Genomic DNA, 19,058 nt, shown 5'->3' on the forward strand with positions numbered 1-19,058 from the left:
CCTTCATTAAATCTAATGCATTTGTATGTACCATTTGTCACCTCTGTTACATTGTCACCCCATGTATGTTTATAATTAGTCTTTTCATTTGTGAGGCTTTGGTCATTGTTGTCTTGCATACATCTTTTTTTGTTGTAGTCACAAGTGATCGAAGTGCACATTTCTTTAAACTGTTTGTCAGAAAAGCAAGGTTGTACTGACCTTTTGTTAATTGGTCAGAAGAGGGCAGTGTTGCGCCATGTAACCTTCTATTAGACTCAACCACAGTATGAAAATGTGGGTTTATCTCAGCGTCATTATAACTTTAATTGATTTCCATTATTTTTTAGATGATGGTAAGTCTCAGCTTAACAGCTTTGAGTATGAATTGACAGTGTTCTGGTGTTATTTCAGCCATGAACAGAGGCAGATGATAAAAGGAATTAAAAGGGAAAAATTGCCTCCCTCAGATCTTCTCTGATTGTACTTTATCGCAGCTCATTCATTAGAATTCCAGTGGGGTGCTGCCTTATTGCCTTTTAAAGTGTATTGTAAATTGTTGTGGCCCAGTGGTTAAGGTGATGGATTAGAAGTCCATTGGGATCTTCCTGCGCAAGTTTGAATCCTGCTGACAATGTGTAGGTATTTTAGCTGCTAACTAGCACTCGAATCATTGCAGTGGGGTATGTCTGTCATATGTGTTATGGTAGATTGGAACTCAATGAGGTGGTTACCTGGACACAGGTAAAGCCTAGTCCTTGACTACACACTTTCAATGCAGTTTCTCCATCAAAAATGTGTTTTAGTTTAGCAATGCTTTTCAGCCATGCACTGAGGCAGATGATGAAAGGCAACATTGCAAGTCAATAATACATAATTAAGGGCTAAGCCTAGAACTGTTGAAGTTGTGGTTGGAGACAAGGCAAGTCAGAGCTTTTGGAGTGCCTCTGTTTCAATATTGTCCAGTGAAGTTTGCAGTGAAATGGAAGACTGCACAACAGCGCAGATGTAACTTAGAGGGTTTGGGTGGTTGGTGTCGTAAACACCACGACAGGAAATCAATTTATTAGTATAATAATTGGGTATCACTGGTGAAAGTCCTCTTTAAATGCAAAAAAAACAGCAGACCAGGGATGTGTTAATTTGACCCAAATGGGTTCATCCTTTTCAACCCTCTCAGAACCAAAGTGGGTGGTACTTCCTTTAGTTATACAGAAATGGAAAGCATTCTTAGGTCATTTCAAAACACTTGCTCATTAGATGATTATTGATCAAGACATAGTATTGAGATTTGTTGCTCCAATTCATCTGTTCAAAAGAAAAATATAATATATATTTATATAATATATAAGACTTGCACCAACACAGATTGAAAATGGTGTGAACTTCTTAATTGGTGGGCATAGTGTAGCAACCTAATGGGATTAAACAGGATTAATCAAATACATTTTGGTTTAGTTAGTGCATAAAACCCCAAAATATGCCCAACCACACTGCCAACCTGGGGATCACAGTGAATGGTTTGGTCCAATCATATGGATGTTTACACCCTCAGCACTAACTATACTAAACCCTAGAGCAGTTTTTTTTTTTTGCACCATATGGAATCTGATATTATCTCAGTATGTTGGCACTCTCGGGAGCAAGAGAAACTGATGATGCGCTTGGAAAACGTGTTGCCCTTGAGTGACATTTTTGACTCATACCTTTCAATACATATGTGTTCAAGTCATCATGGTTGCACATGAAACGCACTGTTACATTGTATCTTCTGAATGTTGCTATCCGTGTTGGTTCTGTTTAGCCTCTGGGCATAGATGACGGGAAAAAGCTACACTTTCTCTTAGCCTCTTGGCATCAAACACACAATGGATCATCCCACACCATATCTCAGACCAACAGAGCACACGTGGCATGTTCAGTGTCATTTTAACTTGACACATTATCGGCAGACTGGGTTGGGCAAGACCAGTGGCTTTATTGTACTGCCAGCAAAATAACACATCATCATTGAACCCCATAATGACAATACAAAAAAAGACACAAGTGTCATGGGACCATACTACTCACCTACTCCATAGTTCTTGGTGGAATTTTCCTTAAATCTAGTTATAAGTCTAGTTTTGTGACACCCCATGTGAATGTGATGTCATTGCATACTGGCTATGCAACTGTAACACTTTCTAAATTTTTTTAAAAACAAATGCCGTGCCAGTTATTGAAGCAATGCTGCAATGCAGATTGGATTGAATCGATGTACTTTAGTAGTACTTAATTTCTCCCGACAATCCAACTGTTAGAGTACCAATGTTTGCAGGTCAATGTTCTGTGTCTGAAAAAAATACTACTTCAGCTACAAAACGTTTTGGGAACTCCCCACCCCTGTATAATTATGGTCATACTTAATACATCGTTACTTACATCTGCACACATTTTTATATTGCTTAGATTGATAAGCAATATAATAAAAGCTCTTCACTTTCAGTGATACCAGGATTACCAGGCACTATGGCTTGTATGTGTTCTTCCCCAGCCACTCTAAAATGATCAATTAGAAGAGAGGGAAAACTCCCATGGTGATGACATTATTGTGTTCTCCTATCTTCCTGGGACATTGTTTGTTGTGGCCGTGGTCTGCAATGGGAGATAGAGTGGGTGGCGTTTTAAGATGGTGGGTTTTTGCTGTTGGTGTTGTGACAGCAGCGAACCAATTACCCGTTTGAAGAGGATGGTCTGAGGGATTCTGGCTTTGCGGTAAATGTACTGGAGTGCAGAAGTTCTACAACGCTGCTGAAAGCAAGGGGTTCCTTTGATGCAGGATACAGGGATTCCTATTAGAGTGCAAAGTAGTCACATGAAAGTTGACACTGAGATATTATTCAGAGGATGCTGAAACGATGCAAGTATATTAAACCGTCTGTCTTTGTGCTTCGGCAGGAACAACATGCCAGACTGTCAGAAGCTGCGGGCCAAGCTGAGGAGGAGGAGAGGGACACGGGCGTACGCCTGCCAGTGCAGCTGGCACTCAGCTCAAGAACTTACCGACCTGAGAGAACAGCACCAGCTCAAGTGGGTCTGTGGAAAACATGACGCCTGACAGCCTTGGATTATTACCCCCCCACAACCCCCCCCCCCCCCCCCCCCCCACACACACACACTTATACCAATGGTTCCACTATTGTTATAGACATTCTAACACATATTCTTCTGCCTTGAGAAAAATGTCATTTCTTTTTTTCTCAATCTAGTTCAGTTCAGTTGAATTGAATCAGGTAGGTTTTACTCTGTCTTTTGGAGATGTGAATGCAGCTAGCTCAGTTTTTAGAGCAGTTCCAGATGACCAGAAGATCTCATATTTGTGAGAAAATAACAGTTTCAATGTCAATGCAGAGTGTCTATAACCAATAATGAAGACATTATTGCTTTACCGGGTATACGGTATTTCCTCTAGAATGTCTTCTGTGTTAGTTTTCTAATCCCTCTCCTTCCAAAATGTTCTATAAGTTTCCTCAGAGTGGGGCATATTCTCTGTTGTAAGGGATTTCTGACCAGCTATGTATGTATTGTGTTTAACATAGAGATGAGTCCATCTTTACTACACATTAAACATCAACCAAAGACTCCACACTTGGCTCTTGATAGTCCTCTGAGATCCATTTCTCTTTCATGTTAGCAGTGTTGTACAGAACTTGATATATTACATGAATTAAACTAAATTCCATTCTACTTATTAATTAAAATAAAGTTTGGGCACCAAAGACATTAATGAGATTTCTTTAGGAGTTTCATAGTTTTGAATTGTCCAGCCAGAAATATTTATTTTTGATTTCACTGTACAAAATAAATGTAAATACACTAGCTGTTCCCCATCATGTCACACCTGAATAAATGGTTTATGCACTTTTATAGAGCTCACTTCACAGTGGTTTGTGTTGAAACAACTATGTCATCATAGTCACTGTCTGTAGTAGAAGAAGAAGAAGAGTGGTCCAGATATTTTCTTACGGTAACAGAACCTGACTCCATTTCACCTTGGACGTCTATGTTCTTGTAAATCTCTGATGAGGATGAGGAGCTGCTAGAATCATCTGTTAAAAAATACTCACATCAGCAATTACATTCACAGTACAATTATCAGATGTTGTAAAGCTAAGGAGTGGACACAGTACATCATCTTCAAATACAGTACATAATCTTCCACAGGATCTTCATGATACCTACATAGTTACCATAAGATTTAACATCAGCTTTTATTATTATCTGTTAATATGAGTTTTACTAAACTTAGTTAGAAATTCAGTTTGTTTGTTTCTATATATCATGGGTACCAGTGGAGGCTGGTGGAGGTAGAAATCGGAGGACGGGCTCATTGTAATGCATGGAATGGAATAAGGAATGGTATAACACACATTCAAACACGCTTGTTTGATACCATTCCTGATTTCTACCTCCACCTGCCTCCCCTGATAGGTACATGCACAGAATACTCGGAGTAAGCTGTTTTACATGCTCTCTGTTACTCTAATATTCACGTTTACACAGTATATTCTGAGTAAAAAAAAATGTTTTGACTGGGCTAGGGTTATCCAATCACAGGAAAGTAAAAGTAACTGGCACATTTGGGGGTAGGATTTACAGAGGGAGCGAGTGGAGCGAGAGAGTGGTGCTGGAACACAAAATGTGTTCCCTGACCTGGACTGGAGTCTGCCTATTGAGGAAGCCTGCCATGTGTAAGTCTGCCCATGCGTATTTAGGTCTAACAAATGGGTCAAGCCTATATCTGGTGATGTATAATGCTTATGGACACTAAACAGAAAGGAAACTTTGTTTTAACAAACAAACAAAAACTAATGAACCCGAAATGGAGTGGCAGAGCCACAGTGAATACCTGCTGCATGAGACAACACTGATTTGTTTGGCTCTCTTTGTATATCTAGTCTAATTGGCTCTGTTGTCATTCTGAGTTGTAGCTCTCCACAGCCTAATGCCAGATTAGTGTGAAAACCGGAGCCAGGCAATTTCCTTCCTCTCTCTTACACTCTTACAGTTGTTTTGTTCAAGCCCACACTTGCCAGACATTCTCTTTATTTTATTGAGATTATTGTGATATTAAAGCTGGAGAAAATGAAAGGAACTAAGGGATCCTCACAGCTTGTGTATGCTCTGTCCCCCCTCTGCCCTAATCTGTCAGACTGCCAATTAACCCTAACCTTAATCCTTCAAATTAAGTTTTGACCAATGTGATTTTAACTCAAAATCACATTGGTTTACATAAAGCTTAGTGAAACTTTGGGAGGTGGATTGTTTTGTTTGTGGATTGTTCATGGAATTCATTCACAGATTCCACAAAACAATATGTCACCGGCACGTAACTTAGAATTGGTTGATGGTTCAATGGAACCGCTGCCCACCCTTTGAATGACATATGCACAGGCTCAAGCTATCAGGTACCTTGATTTTGATTGCTCAGTTGGCGGTGGTGGATGTCTCTTGACTGTTGCCAATTGGGGTGCGCAGTGGTTGATTGCACAGGAGACATATAGGTGTCACCTGTGGAGAAATGTTTTTGTTCATGTGCCCATAGTAAAGTTATTATTACATATTGTTCCTAAGGAACTTTCTACACATGTTACTATGACAGTGCCAAAATCATGTAGTCAGATATGTGTATACAAAAAGCACACTTTTGTGTTTGTGTATTGATTTAGAGGATTGGGTGCTTGATAAAGTATTGTGTACTGAACCAAATATCAACGTATACAATGATGCAAGAAATGTCCCTTACAATGTCACAAGGACAATAGTAACAATAGTTTTAAATTGAAACTAAGAAGCCTCTATGCACTCATTCCTCCATGATAACTGAATCAGAAAACTTGATTTGTTGGCAACCGCAATAGTGGAAATCTGTCTAATCCATTCATGAATGTCTTCACACAACCAGATATGTGAGGTGTTGTTTTCATGATGTGTTTTTCTGCAGACCTGACTTAAGAAACTCTTCCGCAGCCATCCCCACATTCTCATAGCACTCCCCAGATGATGTACTAGTTGATCCCTGGGACGGCACTCTGCGCCAGGCCACGTCTATGTGGGGAGTCTGCCTCAGTTCTGCACCTGGGGGTTAGCATTCCAGACAGTTACTGACTTCACTAGGCTGCTCATTGATTAATGAAAGGGAATTTCATAACACATCACCATTTTGTTATTTGTGTTGTTATGAACCTGCCTACCTACAGCCAAGGGAAACATAGGCGAACAAGGCTAGCATTCATAACCCGACTGTGTGTAATGCAGTATAATGTGAAAGTGAATTATGTCAGCGTGTGTTTGTTGTGACATGGAGATGTAGCTAGCTTTAGACATAAGAAAGGCTGCTTTGATTAATAACAGAAACTAGGGGATTTCCACAAAAGGTTAAAGGTCAATAAAATTGTGGATCGGGGTGTGTAGTCCGGCAGTGTCTTGTCTTAATGCAATCTAATCTCCCTAGACCTAGGGTCGAAGTTGTCCATTCATGTTTTTTGTACTTTTGAATTGTGTGAACGAGGAAAGGCACTGATAACTTTATGATATCATTCAATTGTATTAGAGTTTAGCACAACAATGCAGTGTTTTATTAGGCTGTCACAACAATATCATTGAAGGTTTATGAATGAGACAGACCTGAGTACAGACACTTTTCCTCCCCTATCTGGATGTTCTCATAGCACTCCCCGGATGATGTGCTGCTGGTGGACTGGAGTGAATGCACTGAGTCAGGGACACACGTGTCATTGTTGATAGTGTATTATACACACACTTAGGCTACTCAAGGCTACTTTTGAATCACCATAGCGACTCAACCACTCAGTGGTTACAACTTTCGAGCTTGTGCTCTAGTAGACTTTTAGAAATTGTGACTTGTAGCCTACAGTACATTCTGTCAAAAAGTTTTAGTTCATCCTACAAAGAATAGAAGGGAGAAGCTCATGAGGTTCCTTGTCACTGTATTGTATGAATTATTTATACAACGTCCTTGTGAGACGTTTGGAGAAGACACCTGAATGACATGGATACAGTATGATGACATGGTCACAAACCAAACAAGACTCCACGTACCGCTTTGGTTGGCCATGTTATTTCTCTCAATGCTGTTTGTCACCTCAGCAGTGACATTGTATTTCTCAGGGCTGACGAAGGTCTCTGCTGTCTGTTTGGTTTCCCTGTCTCCATTGTCAGGAAACGTGACTAAGACAAAAACATTATTTTTTTTAAAAATGGGTAAATATGTTGCGTGGACCACTTTCTCCCTCAATAGCTGGCTATTGTGTGACTTGTATTTGTAAAAAATAATTTAAAAAAAAAGAACGGGGTAACTTCTCTCTTACTGTATCCAATCCACTATATCCAATGCTGATCTTACACATACAGCCTTTTATCAACTAACCATGTGCCATTGCCATGGCGATGGAAGGTTGAGCATTGAAGTAGTTTTCATAATCAGAGTCAGATGAGGCATCCGCACTACTCTGAGTGGGCAGTTGGTCAAGGTACTGTGGAGCTGGATCATGCAAAGCCACATGGAAAAATGCAATAGTGACAGCTTTAAGGAGTCATGCCTAGAATACAAATAGTCCAAAAAGAGGAAGAATTTTGTCACTGGGCTGACTCAAATGCTTTTTCAGTCAGTCTGCTCTCTGACACTGCCCAATGTAGTAATACCAGAGATTGTATATACTAGGGATATGCCACTCCCTTGATTTACTATTGGTTTTGCGAGAGAGGGGAAAGATGGTGCCAGTCTAATTTCTGTCCAATTACCACACAGTTATAGTTTAGCGTTAGTGACAGTTGGCATTGCTAGGATCGCGTCTTTCTCGCACCGTTTCCCTGTCCTGCCCTCCCAAAAGCGAAAGTGTCTAAAAAAAGAGTACTTGGTCTCCTTATTGAAAATAAGCGCCCAAAGAGGCATCACCAAGATGGCGGGGGAGTGAACCAGCTTCCTTCAAAGAGTCTATGGTAATAAAGTGGAAAGTCTTTCACTGTTTTGGAGACACACAAATAACCGTTTAGCACTGTAACTCAGACATGAAAATAGTGCGTTATTCGGCTTCCAGTTGCTCTGACCGTAAGGAAATTGAATATTGTTAATTATTTCACTTTTCCCATCATCCCAGAAATGGAGACAGCGGGAAAAAGCTAGCTACAGTATATTAGAGGCTCACGTTAGCCACGTTACAGTACCATTATACATGTCTCAAAATATCAAAATCAAATGCTCTAAAAACAAGCTAAAATAGCTATCTTGTAGTTAACTATGGAAATTCCAATACATTACAATATTTTCAATGTGATTGTTATGATGCAATCACTTAACCAACATATAAGCCTACAATTTTCTTACATACTGTGCATACATACTGTAAGTAATGGAACAGTGAAGCATTTTTTCTTACTCCAAAAGTTGGGATTTAAATCAAACAATTACTATGAGGTTAATGTATTTATTTGATGGGATCACTCTTGTTCATGTTAATATTTGTCTCATTTGTCCACAAGACCTTTTTCCAGAACTCTGCAGGCCATCCTGTTTTTGTGGCTAACCAGCAGAGGTTACACTGCCAGGTGCAAACCACTAAGTAGTGTTCCTGATCAGTGCATCATTTCTTAATTATAGTGAGCATTCGTCGGTCATCCACTGTAGAAGTCTGCCTGGGCCTACGAGCCCGTTTGCTATTGTTGAGGTTACCAGCTTTTTTTTCTTTATAATGATGTTCCAATCTGTTGATGTTTCAGATGGGTTTTTTTCAGATTTTTCAGCCTAAAAAGTATTTCTTGACTTTCATTGACACCGCTTTGGTCCTCATGTTGACAGACACCAATAGCAGGCTCCAAAGGCAAAGCCTAGAATCAATACGAGACATTGACAGCTCTCTTATGCCTGCACTAATGATGTGACAGAACACTTGTGTAATTACTTTTGGAAATAGGGGGACTATGCATAAGAAGTGTTGTAATTTCTGAATGCTAAAACCAATATGTACTGTATACAAATACCATGAAATAAAAGCTGAGAATCTCTGCTTTAATCTCACAGTAAAGTTTGATTTCAAATCCAAACTTTTGGAGTGTAGAGCCAAAACAAGAAAACATGCTCCACTGTCCCATTACTTACGCAGGGCACTGTCCCATTACTTACGCAGGGCACTGTACAGTAGCTACTCACGGTTGTACTCCGCTGTTGTCGTGACCATGAGGAGGCTGGCTATCTCTCCTGTACCACTGCGTTGAGATCTGCCATCTTGTCTTTGGTGAACCAAAACTACTAAAAAGGGAGGAAGTGAAAACTCAGACTTCTCTGCACAGCAGATGGAATAATTGAATGTTTGTTGCTTTTGTTTTGTTATGTTATGTTGCAGGAGTAAGTGCAAAAGTCTCACTGGAAAAAAATAAAACCGTTTAAATAGGTCACACTTCTCACATATTCTTATTTTTTTTTAAATATGTTTTTAGGGCATTTCTGCTTCATCGGGATAGAGACAGTAGAGCTTGACAGGAAGGATGGGAGCGAGAGGCGGGATGAGATGCAAGATATGTCAAGGGTCAGAATCAAACCAGGAACCTTGCGATTACGTGGTATGCGCATTAGCGTGCTACGCCACTAAGCGGCCACCTCTCACATATTCAAAGCGTTAGGGTCACCCCTTTGAAATACATTGCTTTTTCACACTTGGTGTGAAAACAACACCAGTGGGACAGTCTCAATGACGTTCCCATTTCAATACCGTAGGTCACGCATGCTGTGTATGCACATTTCCATTGTGTGTCCTTTTGGATTGTGTTTTATCATCTGCATTGGCAAAGCATTGAGAGGAATGGATAATATCCATATTAATAGCATTCATTGCTGCCCATTGATGATAGCACTTATGTGTGTTTTTGTTGGTGCATTATAGGATGAGGGATGAGGAGTACACAGGGAGAACAACAATGAAATAATCTAAGGGAATGAGAGAGAGAAAGACAGACTGAAATAGTGACTCACCAGCTTTCCGCCTGAAAGACAGGAAGAGTAGAGTGTTGGAGAGGAGGATGAGGAGCAGGACGATAGACAGAGCAATGCAGCCCCACACTGATGGGGGAGGAGAGGACCAGCTTTCTGCACTGGTAACCAGTATCACTGGGCCTGGGGATAAAATGAAATGAGAGATATATAAGAATACAGTAAGATTAGATTAATTATCCTTCATGACATTTGCATATGAACAGACTTAGTTAATATATTAGAAAGATATTTTGGAGTATTTCATTACACAAAAAGAGATGAAGGAAGCTGGGTAGATCTTTGAGGGATATAAAGTCTTATGATATTTTGTTCTGCAATATGCCCTATGCATTTACTAAAAATCACTTGAGCCCTTACTTGAGAACTTACAGATCTTCCATTAATATCAATGGATGATTAACACAAAAGATGAATGTAAAAACATGACAAATGTGATCTTGGGCCATACGTCTTCACCGGCAGTACTAAGATTCAAATGTGAACTAAATATTAATGGTTGTACCTCACAAACCAAACTCTTTAATCCTCATTCAAGACAAGCAAATGGCATATATTCAAAGCTCATATTAGGGTTATTTAAGGTACCTGTGGTCCAAGTCTGGGTGTGCGGTTCTGCTGTCTGATTGGATAGCAGAGATCGATCTGAAATTCATGTGAGAGAAGTATATGTAAGAATTAGACTTAAATGTCGGCACATCCAGCAGCTTCTGAGGACCAACCCTGCTGTTGGGACTTAGGAATGTGTTGCCATTTTTTATTATACATTTTTAGAGGGACAGTAGTGAGATTAAGGTTAAGTCTAGGTTAAGTTTTCAGTAAATAATAAACTGTACATGTAAAGGCATCAGAAATTGGTCGGAAGGGGACCATGGCCATGACAGGAGTGGATTCTTAAACATTTCACAGCCTATGGTAATTGTTGGCTAATTGAATTTTTTAAAGCTAGATCCGAAAGAGATTGAAGTGCTTAAACAACTGTTGAAATGTTGTATAGATAAAAGCGTTGTCGGACAATCCTGAACTTTGTGTCTCAGCTGGTACAAATAAGCCGGTAGGATGTGCATGAGATACATGCGCAATATGCTTATAAGTCAGATCAGTACACAGTACACTGAGAGTAGATGGATGTTTCTTCATTTTCCGTTTTGAGAACACAGGATTGCTTACTCTTTTTTTTGAGACACAGCAAAGCCAGTTGTGTAAATGTTTAATTTTTAAATCACTAAATACAACAATAATTAGTATGCCACAGTTAGTTCTGCACAACCCACTGATCCCACTGACTTCTTACTCCCACTGATCTGTGCTCTTCTGTGAAATAATTTGAAGCCCGCTCATCAGTATTAGGGGCAAGGAACGTGTGACTAAGAGTGTCATCCAAGCAGACACACTGATAATGTCAAGAAGAAATTGCTCGCTAGCTTCACACTCATCAAGCCCCCTATTTATCTTGATTGAAAGCATTTGACATTTAAAAAAAAAAAGAAAAAAAACTCTACCTAAACATACCACCCCAGCATCCTCCTTATGTCCACAGTCATTGGCTTTCCCGAAGGTGGTGCACTCCCAAAGGGTCCTCTCGCTGCCCCCACAATTCACCTCGTCCAAGAGAACCAGGCCAACGCCCGGTCCAAAGGCCCCATCCTGCCCAGTCACATTTAGGGCGGAGCCACAGCTCAATTGAGCGCAGACCACGTCCCCATCTCTTAGGTCCCACTGGTCATCACACACCGTTCCCCAGTGCCCCTCTTGCCACAGCTCCACTCGCCCCTCACAGCGATGTGTACCTCCAGCCAATCGTAAGACCTGGTGCGCTAAAGAACGGATAGATCAACCAATCAGTTCACAGAGAATCAGTCAAATTGAGATAAAGGGTGCAGTTCACACAGGATCATTGCAAAAGCAATTTGGAAACGGAAATGGTGCAGAACTGAACAGTTTGTTGTTTGCTCCTGCAGTCCTGCTTGCGCTGTTGCATGCATTGTTGATTTGTTATATATCGTTGCATGCAGTGTTGCACAAATGTGGTTTCTCATCAAGGAGAGATATATCTGTAGCCCAGAGAGATTAAAATACACAATGCCTAACCAAGCACTAGCTGTGCAATTACGACCTTACCACAGATGATTTCGGTCAGGTTGGAGCAGTCAGTCTGTGGGACCTCCGTACAGTTCCCCAACTGCTGGTCGCTGTAGACACACCCGCTCAGACAGGTTGTGCTGTTCAGATGAACTGTGCCATTCTGTCTAGATCTGAGATCATACAATCCCCCGCAACTTAGATTGACACATATGGCCTCTGCCGCCACAGCCCACTCTTTAGACCCAGAGTCAAAGGTCACCGGTGTCCATGTTTCCCCATGGAGCACCTCCAAGGCCCCAGAGCAGTTCTGGGACAGCCTAAATGTGTGTGATAAAGCTGGGGGAATGGAGAGATGCACAATTACATTAGAAAATATTTAATAGATATATTTAGTTGAATTCAGGTTTTCATAAATCCTACAAAGGAACAAATCAATGAGCATACAGTTGCCTGAACTTATTCCCGCTTCGATAAAGCAAATTAGATCTGATATTATCAATGGTCCTACTATTGTTCATGTAGTGTAGATAATGATGCAGACTGTAGATGCACAAACACAAATTGAATGTGTGGGTCTACACACACACACACACACACACACACACACACACACACACACACACACACACACACACACACACACACACACACACACAAACAAACAGTAAAGGCCCTGGCTGCTGTGCTCTTTGCAGACGTTCAGCAGAGGTGCCACATCCTGTGAGTCACTTCCTGTGGAAATGTCACAGTGTGGTGAATTCTGAGGGGGACATTGAGGAGGACCAACCCCATTCTAGAAATACCATGGCAAATACTCTCAGCGGTTTCCAACCACGTGACAGTGGGAGTTGTGGCAATTCAGAGCAGCTTTGGAAAGTTCTATAGTGAATGACCACTTTTTGCCCTATATAAAATGAGGTGGAAACAAGTTCAGCCTTTCTTTCACCCAATCTCACTGCCCTGACCTGATATTGCATATTAACTTGCATGTTTGGCCAAGGGCCAAACCACCAGAGAGATTTTTTTTAAACTGTGGAGTAGGACTTACATGTATGACAAGTTACCCTACATTTAGTGGGATGTGTTCGGGTTCCAATATACAGTGCCCTGTGTAAGTAATGGGACAGTGAAGCATTTTTCTTTTGGCTACACTCCAAAAGTTTGGATTTCAAAACAATTAAAATAAAAATAATAAAACAATTAATATAAAGTTAAAGTAGAAATTCTCAGTGTTTATTTGATGGTACTGGTGTATGTATTGGTTTCACCATTCAAAAATTACACCACTTTTTATGCATAGTCCCCCTATTTCAGTGTAACCAAAAGTAATGAGACAGATTTATGAAATGTCCAAATTAAGCACTCATGTTTAGTATTTGGTTGACAATTCTTTACATGCAATAACTGATTGAAGTCTGCGACCCATTGACCCCACCAGACACCGGGTATCTTCTCTGGTGATGCTCTGCCAGGCCTGAAGCTATCGTCAGTTGCTGTTTGTTTTAGGTATTTTTGCCTAAAGTCTGATCATCAGGAAATTAAATGCATGTTCAATTGGATTTAAATCTGAAGATTAACTTGGCCAGTCAAGACCTTTCCACTTTTTGGCCCTGAAAAACTCCCTAGTTGCTATGGAAGTATGTTTTGGGTCATTGCCTTACTGTATGATGAAGCGCCATCCAATGATCTTGGAGACATTTGCTCGCCAGTTCTAGTGGAATCTATTCATGCCCAAACCTAACACCCCCTGCACCATGTTTCACAGATAAGGTGGTATGCTGTACATCTTTGGCAGATCCTTTTTTCTCCAAACTTTCCTCTTCCAATCACTTTTGTACATGATAATATTAATCTTATCTGTCCACAAGGCTTTTTTTTTTTTTTAAGGCTTTTTAGGTACTTTTTGGCAAACTGTACCTGACCATCCTTTTTGAGGATGGTCAATTCTAGTTTCGAGTTTGCCAAAAAGTACCTAAAAAGCCATTTCTAGTTTGTACCTTGCAGTGAAGCATCTGTAGTTTTGCTGGTGAAGTATTCTGCGGATGGTAGTCTCTGACACATTCACGCCTACAGTACCTCCTGGAGATGGTTCCTGATCTGTGGGACAGTTGTTTTTTCTTAATCATGGTGTGCATTCTTCGGTCATCCACTGTGGAAGTTTGTCTTAGCCTACCAGCCCGTTTGCGATTGCTGAGCTCACCAGTGCTTTTTTTTCTTTTATCTCTTTGGTCCTCATGTTGACAGACACCAATAGCAAACTCCAAAGGTAAATGCAAAGCCTAGAATTAATACTAGACATTGACAGCTCTCTTATGCTTGCACAAATGATGTGACAGAAGAAAGCCAATTGTCCCATTACTTTTGGGTACCCTAAAATAGCGAGACTATGCATAAAAAGTGTTCTGAATGGTGGCCAATATGTACACGAATACCATCAAATAAAAGATGAGATTCTCTACTTTAACCTCATAGTAACTGTTTGATTTAAAATTCTCAATTTGTTTGATTTAATTTTAGGAGTGCAGAGCCAAAAGAAGTGAAAATGCTTCACTGTCCCATTACTTACGCAGGGCACTGTATTTCAGTTTCTCCTGGCTCAAAGAGCAAACACTGGCAACAGGGTTACCATGATAACAAGGAAGTCACTGCACATTTGAATGGGGCTGTTAAATGGCGAAAGGTACAATTGAATTGTTGAATTTTTAACAACTGGGCAACTTTCAATGAAGATTTGGACTTAAGATCATCTTAAATTCTAGAACAGACAATTATTTTATTGTTTATTGTATTGAGATGTTTTATGTGCAATGGAAGTAAAGTTTGATTTGATTTGATAAGAAAACCCTACCAAAAATTGGGTATCCAGGGGTGGGGGGGGGGGGGGGGGGGGGGGGCTTAAAGCATATTGAGCTTTATTGGAGCATGTTGTCAGGGTTGGCTAAGTATCTCAGTCACTTAAGCAAAATAACAATAATTCAAATTAAAGAGCAACTCACTCTGTTCATCCTCAGCCAATGAGATGTTCCTCGGAGGACAGTTGGCTTTGTTTAGAAAGGCTATAATATAACACAAAATAACATTTTCTGAATAATTTCCATTCATCTTCATTCAAAATGTAACACAATACGTTCAAGTCTCGTATCAGAAAGAGCAAGGATAATCAGTTACCCCAGATGATAAGAGATTTACATGTATGTTATCAAGTGGATACGAACACAAACACAGATTACAATTTAGAGTGAATTTGCTGAAAATTGATTGAATTTGAATTTGGTGAAACTATGCTGATGGTATTTCAGTGAAGTCACAGTAACTTATCGTAGATTTAAAAGTTAGCCAGATAGAATCAAATGATGTTTATGAACTAGATCCTAATTTAAGACCTGTTTGAGTAGCTCCTTCAAAATGTTCCTAACTCAAATATAGTGATATCTTCATAGGCGCTAGAAGATGTTTTAAGGTGAGGGTGCTGAAATCTGTGTGACTGAAAATGTAGAAATGTGATCATGATAATGATACCTATTAAAGTTGTGTTGTTACCAACTGCATGTGCCATCAACTAGACACAGGCTAAATAGAATGGCAAAAATACCAGGCATGGGTGCTTAGTGGCATAGCACACTAATGCTACTAATCGCAAGGTTCCTGGTTTGATTCCGACCCTCAACACGTCTTGCATGTCATCCCTCCTTTTTCTCCCATCCTTCCTATGAATCTCTACTCTCTCTATCCCAATAAAGCAGAAATGCCCTAAAAACATATACAAAAATAAAAAAAATAAAAAAGGCATTATGAGGCCTACAAATGAAGACAGGCATAGCCTAATAGAACAGCGAAAATACAGTTTGTTTCCAGATTTACATTTGTAATATATTTATACAGACTAATAGGCTAATAATAACATGCCAGCATGAAAGTATGTGCAACTGCAAGCAACAATGTGCGAAGGAAAACCTTACTTTTATACAACACAAGTTTGATCTCCAGAGGCGGGAGAATTATATCTTGTAATTAGAAATGTTTGGGGGAGACGCTTGGCATAAGGAGTACGTGTGTCACTGTCAGGATCTGCTCAAAAAACATATTTTATTGCTGCACACTAACGGCAAACTATACCAATGCTGTCAAGGCACCGCAACGTCTCCGTACCATGAGCCGCAGCTTAACAACTCACGGCGATCTATGAGACATGCTAGACTGCATGCTAAGGCAGCACGTCTGTGAAGCGAAGCTTGCTTGAAGCAGTGTAGTTTTATGTTTTGAGTCTATTTTCCTCGGCAGCAAGAGTGGCCTAGAGGCCTAGATGCAGAGAAATAAGCACATAACATCACATATAAATTCAAAATTACTCTCAATCATCCTAAAACTAAGTAGGAAAATTGCAAATATGACCCTGTACACATTGAAAGGTTCAGTATCACATTTTACGCTCTTAAAAAAAGAAAGAGAAACAGTGTTGACGGAATTGTTAATGTCATGCAGGTACAGGCTACTTCAAATAATTGAAATTGCAGATTAGTTGTCAAGGTTATAAGAATGTAGCCTCCCATTATGAAGTGTTGCCAAACTTATTTTCAGATAGATTCCCTTTATGAAATATAGAAAATAATATAATATATATATTTTGTCATCAGATAATAGCAGCGCATCTAGTCTATTTATTGGTGCAGCACCCTGAAAACTGTGTTAACAGAACTAAGATGGTATGCTCTTGTTTGGGTGTTGGTCTCGTTTCGGCATTAGCTATTTAATGCTAATATCTGAGCATCCTTGCACATGCAGACCGATCTCATTTGAAAGGAGGGCGCATGAGTCAGGAGCTTGATTTTAAAGCATTTGTTCTACTTTCATGTATTTTATTCAAAACAATGAGTTTATTAGACTACCCTCATATTTAATATCCTGAAAAATCATCAGGGTGCTGTAGCACCATCAGCACTCCTACTTCCCGCGCCTATGGATTGACATCAGTTGAATCTCATGTTTTGGAAACTATGTATTTACTGGATTTCATTACGGCCTACTGTTTCAGCTGCCACGAGAGATGTGCCACAAAGAAAATCTTTGTCTATAATTTTACATTATAAGTATTTTGACACCAGTGTTTGAGCTGTAATAATGAAAATGTACATCAATCCCATAGTGAACTCAATTTGAGTAGTAAATGATTGCTTTTTCAGGGTTTAAGTCATTTCAAAGCGCTTCTCTTTAGAAAGCAATTAAAGTTGAACTGTCGTTTGTTGAACTGAGGTCTCTATGAAAATATTGGAGTTGAATGCAATCATTTGTTCTGAACTTGATAATTCACCCACTCTATGTCCCAGCTGGCCAACTCTAATTCTCTTCACTTTTATGCTGTCACGAGCTGTCTCTGGATTGCTCTTATGATTAGCCGTAGCAATAAGCCGTAGCAATAAAGAACTTAAAGAAAATATGGTATTTGAGAAATTATGCATGATTTACACCTAATTGCCTCTATCAATCCTGTCAGCAACTTGTTTGTTTTCTTTGAACACCAGCAAAAAAGGTTTCGGCCTTGTTGGCTCAACATCTGTCTTTCTTAAGTTAGTGAGCAAAACATAATTTGACTTGATCTGAAACAAACAAATACTGTATCTACTGTTGTTGATGTTAAAAAAGTAGTCCTGAGGATTTTTATTTTTTTAAAGTCTAAGTAAATACCATATGGAAAATAAAATGTTATCATTGATATATAAAATTCTATAATGCATTTATAGTAGATAGATGCCCTATATAGACAAAGAAAGCACTATCATTATATTTTACATCAAAACAGATAATAGTAATGGTAATACTAGGTCAAAATGTAGACATGCAGAATACACATCTTGATTAAGCATACTGAATACAATCTAAATGCAAATATAAGGTTACATCATATTACCTTGAGAAAGGATTAGAAGTGGTAGAACTATGGCTGTCCTGTACAGTTCCATTTCACCAAATGTGGCCGAGGAGCCCAGGGTCTTTTGCACATACTACCTGGCCAGCAACATTGTTCTTTTAGCAGCAATGAATCTCGAAATCACCGACTCACTGATGTTATCTTGAATCGGAGTGTTCAGAGAATGTGTGTCCTCACCCTATGTTTGTTTATGCTCCTGCAACGTGTGGTTTCCACAAGCATCGTCTCTGACATACAATCAAATAGGCCTCTCTAGAGCACACACTCAAAGAGACACACACTCTCTCAGACACATACTCACATACACCCACCCACTGTCTCTGACAAATACACACATACAAACATGAAAATGAGTCATCTACAACAAATGTTTAACCCCAAGGAATAACTACTCAAATTAACCTGCAGTTTGAAGGAAATTACAAATTACAAATCTTAAGTACAATTCTAGTAGTCTAGGGACCTCAATATTTGGCAACCTACACATCTTAGAATAGTTATTACTTAGTTAGCCAGTGCAAAACACTGGGAGTGGTAGGTCTCGAAAAAAAAAAAGGAAAATATAAATGAAAATAAATAGACAATTTGGCAGATGTATTATTTGAAAGAAGGCATACACATCAGTCATTTTAAGTTCTGGATGAGCCATGTGATGCAGAAACCTTAGCGCAAAGAACAAGTACATCTTCCATACTTCAGTCAGGACACTTAAGTCGTTTAATGTCATTTGGTTTAATAAAATGTATAAATAGGTTTGCCATAATGGATGGCTCCGCTCTGATAAAGCTCCCCACCTGAAATTAAACAACATTATATATACACATAATATACATAGCGGGGAGCCCATAAACTTCTAACCCCCAAAACAGCAGAACCATCCAATACCATTAAGACTATGTGGCCGATCTAATACTGGTACCTGCTTAGCAGGGTGACCTGCCCGGTGTCCCCCTGCACCGTGTGCAGCAATGGGCTTGACCAACCTGGATCAGACGGGGGTCATTATGTGAAACTAAAACTGTG

The 19,058-nt window shown here is 39.7% G+C and overlaps 2 protein-coding genes across 4 annotated transcripts in view; one reads left to right on the plus strand and one right to left on the minus strand.

Moving 5' to 3' along the window:
* cfap418 (cilia and flagella associated protein 418) overlaps window positions 1-3,188 on the plus strand; it is a 129,563-nt gene extending 126,375 nt beyond the window's left edge. Inside the window, exon 6 of one of the 2 annotated variants that reach the window (XM_083679185.1) lies at window positions 2,917-3,131. In XM_083679185.1, coding sequence (XP_083535311.1) covers window positions 2,917-3,076 — 160 coding nt within the window. In that variant the 3' untranslated portion in view covers window positions 3,077-3,131. Of the gene's footprint in view, window positions 1-2,916 lie in introns of both variants that reach the window. The other variant, XM_083679186.1, reaches the window with a different exon arrangement.
* Window positions 3,189-3,305: 117 nt separating this feature from the next.
* On the minus strand, window positions 3,306-18,177 carry LOC310811124 (antigen WC1.1). Of its 2 annotated transcripts, XM_083679183.1 has the most exons (13): window positions 18,015-18,177; window positions 15,106-15,165; window positions 12,146-12,445; window positions 11,527-11,841; window positions 10,613-10,669; window positions 10,007-10,147; window positions 9,188-9,286; window positions 7,409-7,522; window positions 7,081-7,209; window positions 6,646-6,732; window positions 5,965-6,096; window positions 5,431-5,529; window positions 3,306-4,067 (listed from the first exon to the last, which is right to left on the minus strand). In XM_083679183.1, the coding sequence occupies exons 1-13, from the start codon at window positions 18,064-18,066 to the stop codon at window positions 3,892-3,894; spliced, it is 1,761 nt and encodes a 586-aa protein (XP_083535309.1). In that variant the 5' UTR covers window positions 18,067-18,177; the 3' UTR covers window positions 3,306-3,891. The 2 variants fall into 2 exon arrangements, with proteins under 2 accessions (XP_083535309.1, XP_083535310.1); XM_083679184.1 differs by lacking the exons at window positions 3,306-4,067; window positions 5,431-5,529 and having other exon boundaries at window positions 6,646-6,718.
* Between the last annotated feature and the right edge of the window lie 881 nt (window positions 18,178-19,058).

This window comes from Argentina silus (genome assembly GCF_951799395.1).
Source record: "Argentina silus genome assembly, chromosome: 10".
Classification (NCBI taxonomy): Eukaryota; Metazoa; Chordata; class Actinopteri; order Argentiniformes; family Argentinidae; genus Argentina; species Argentina silus.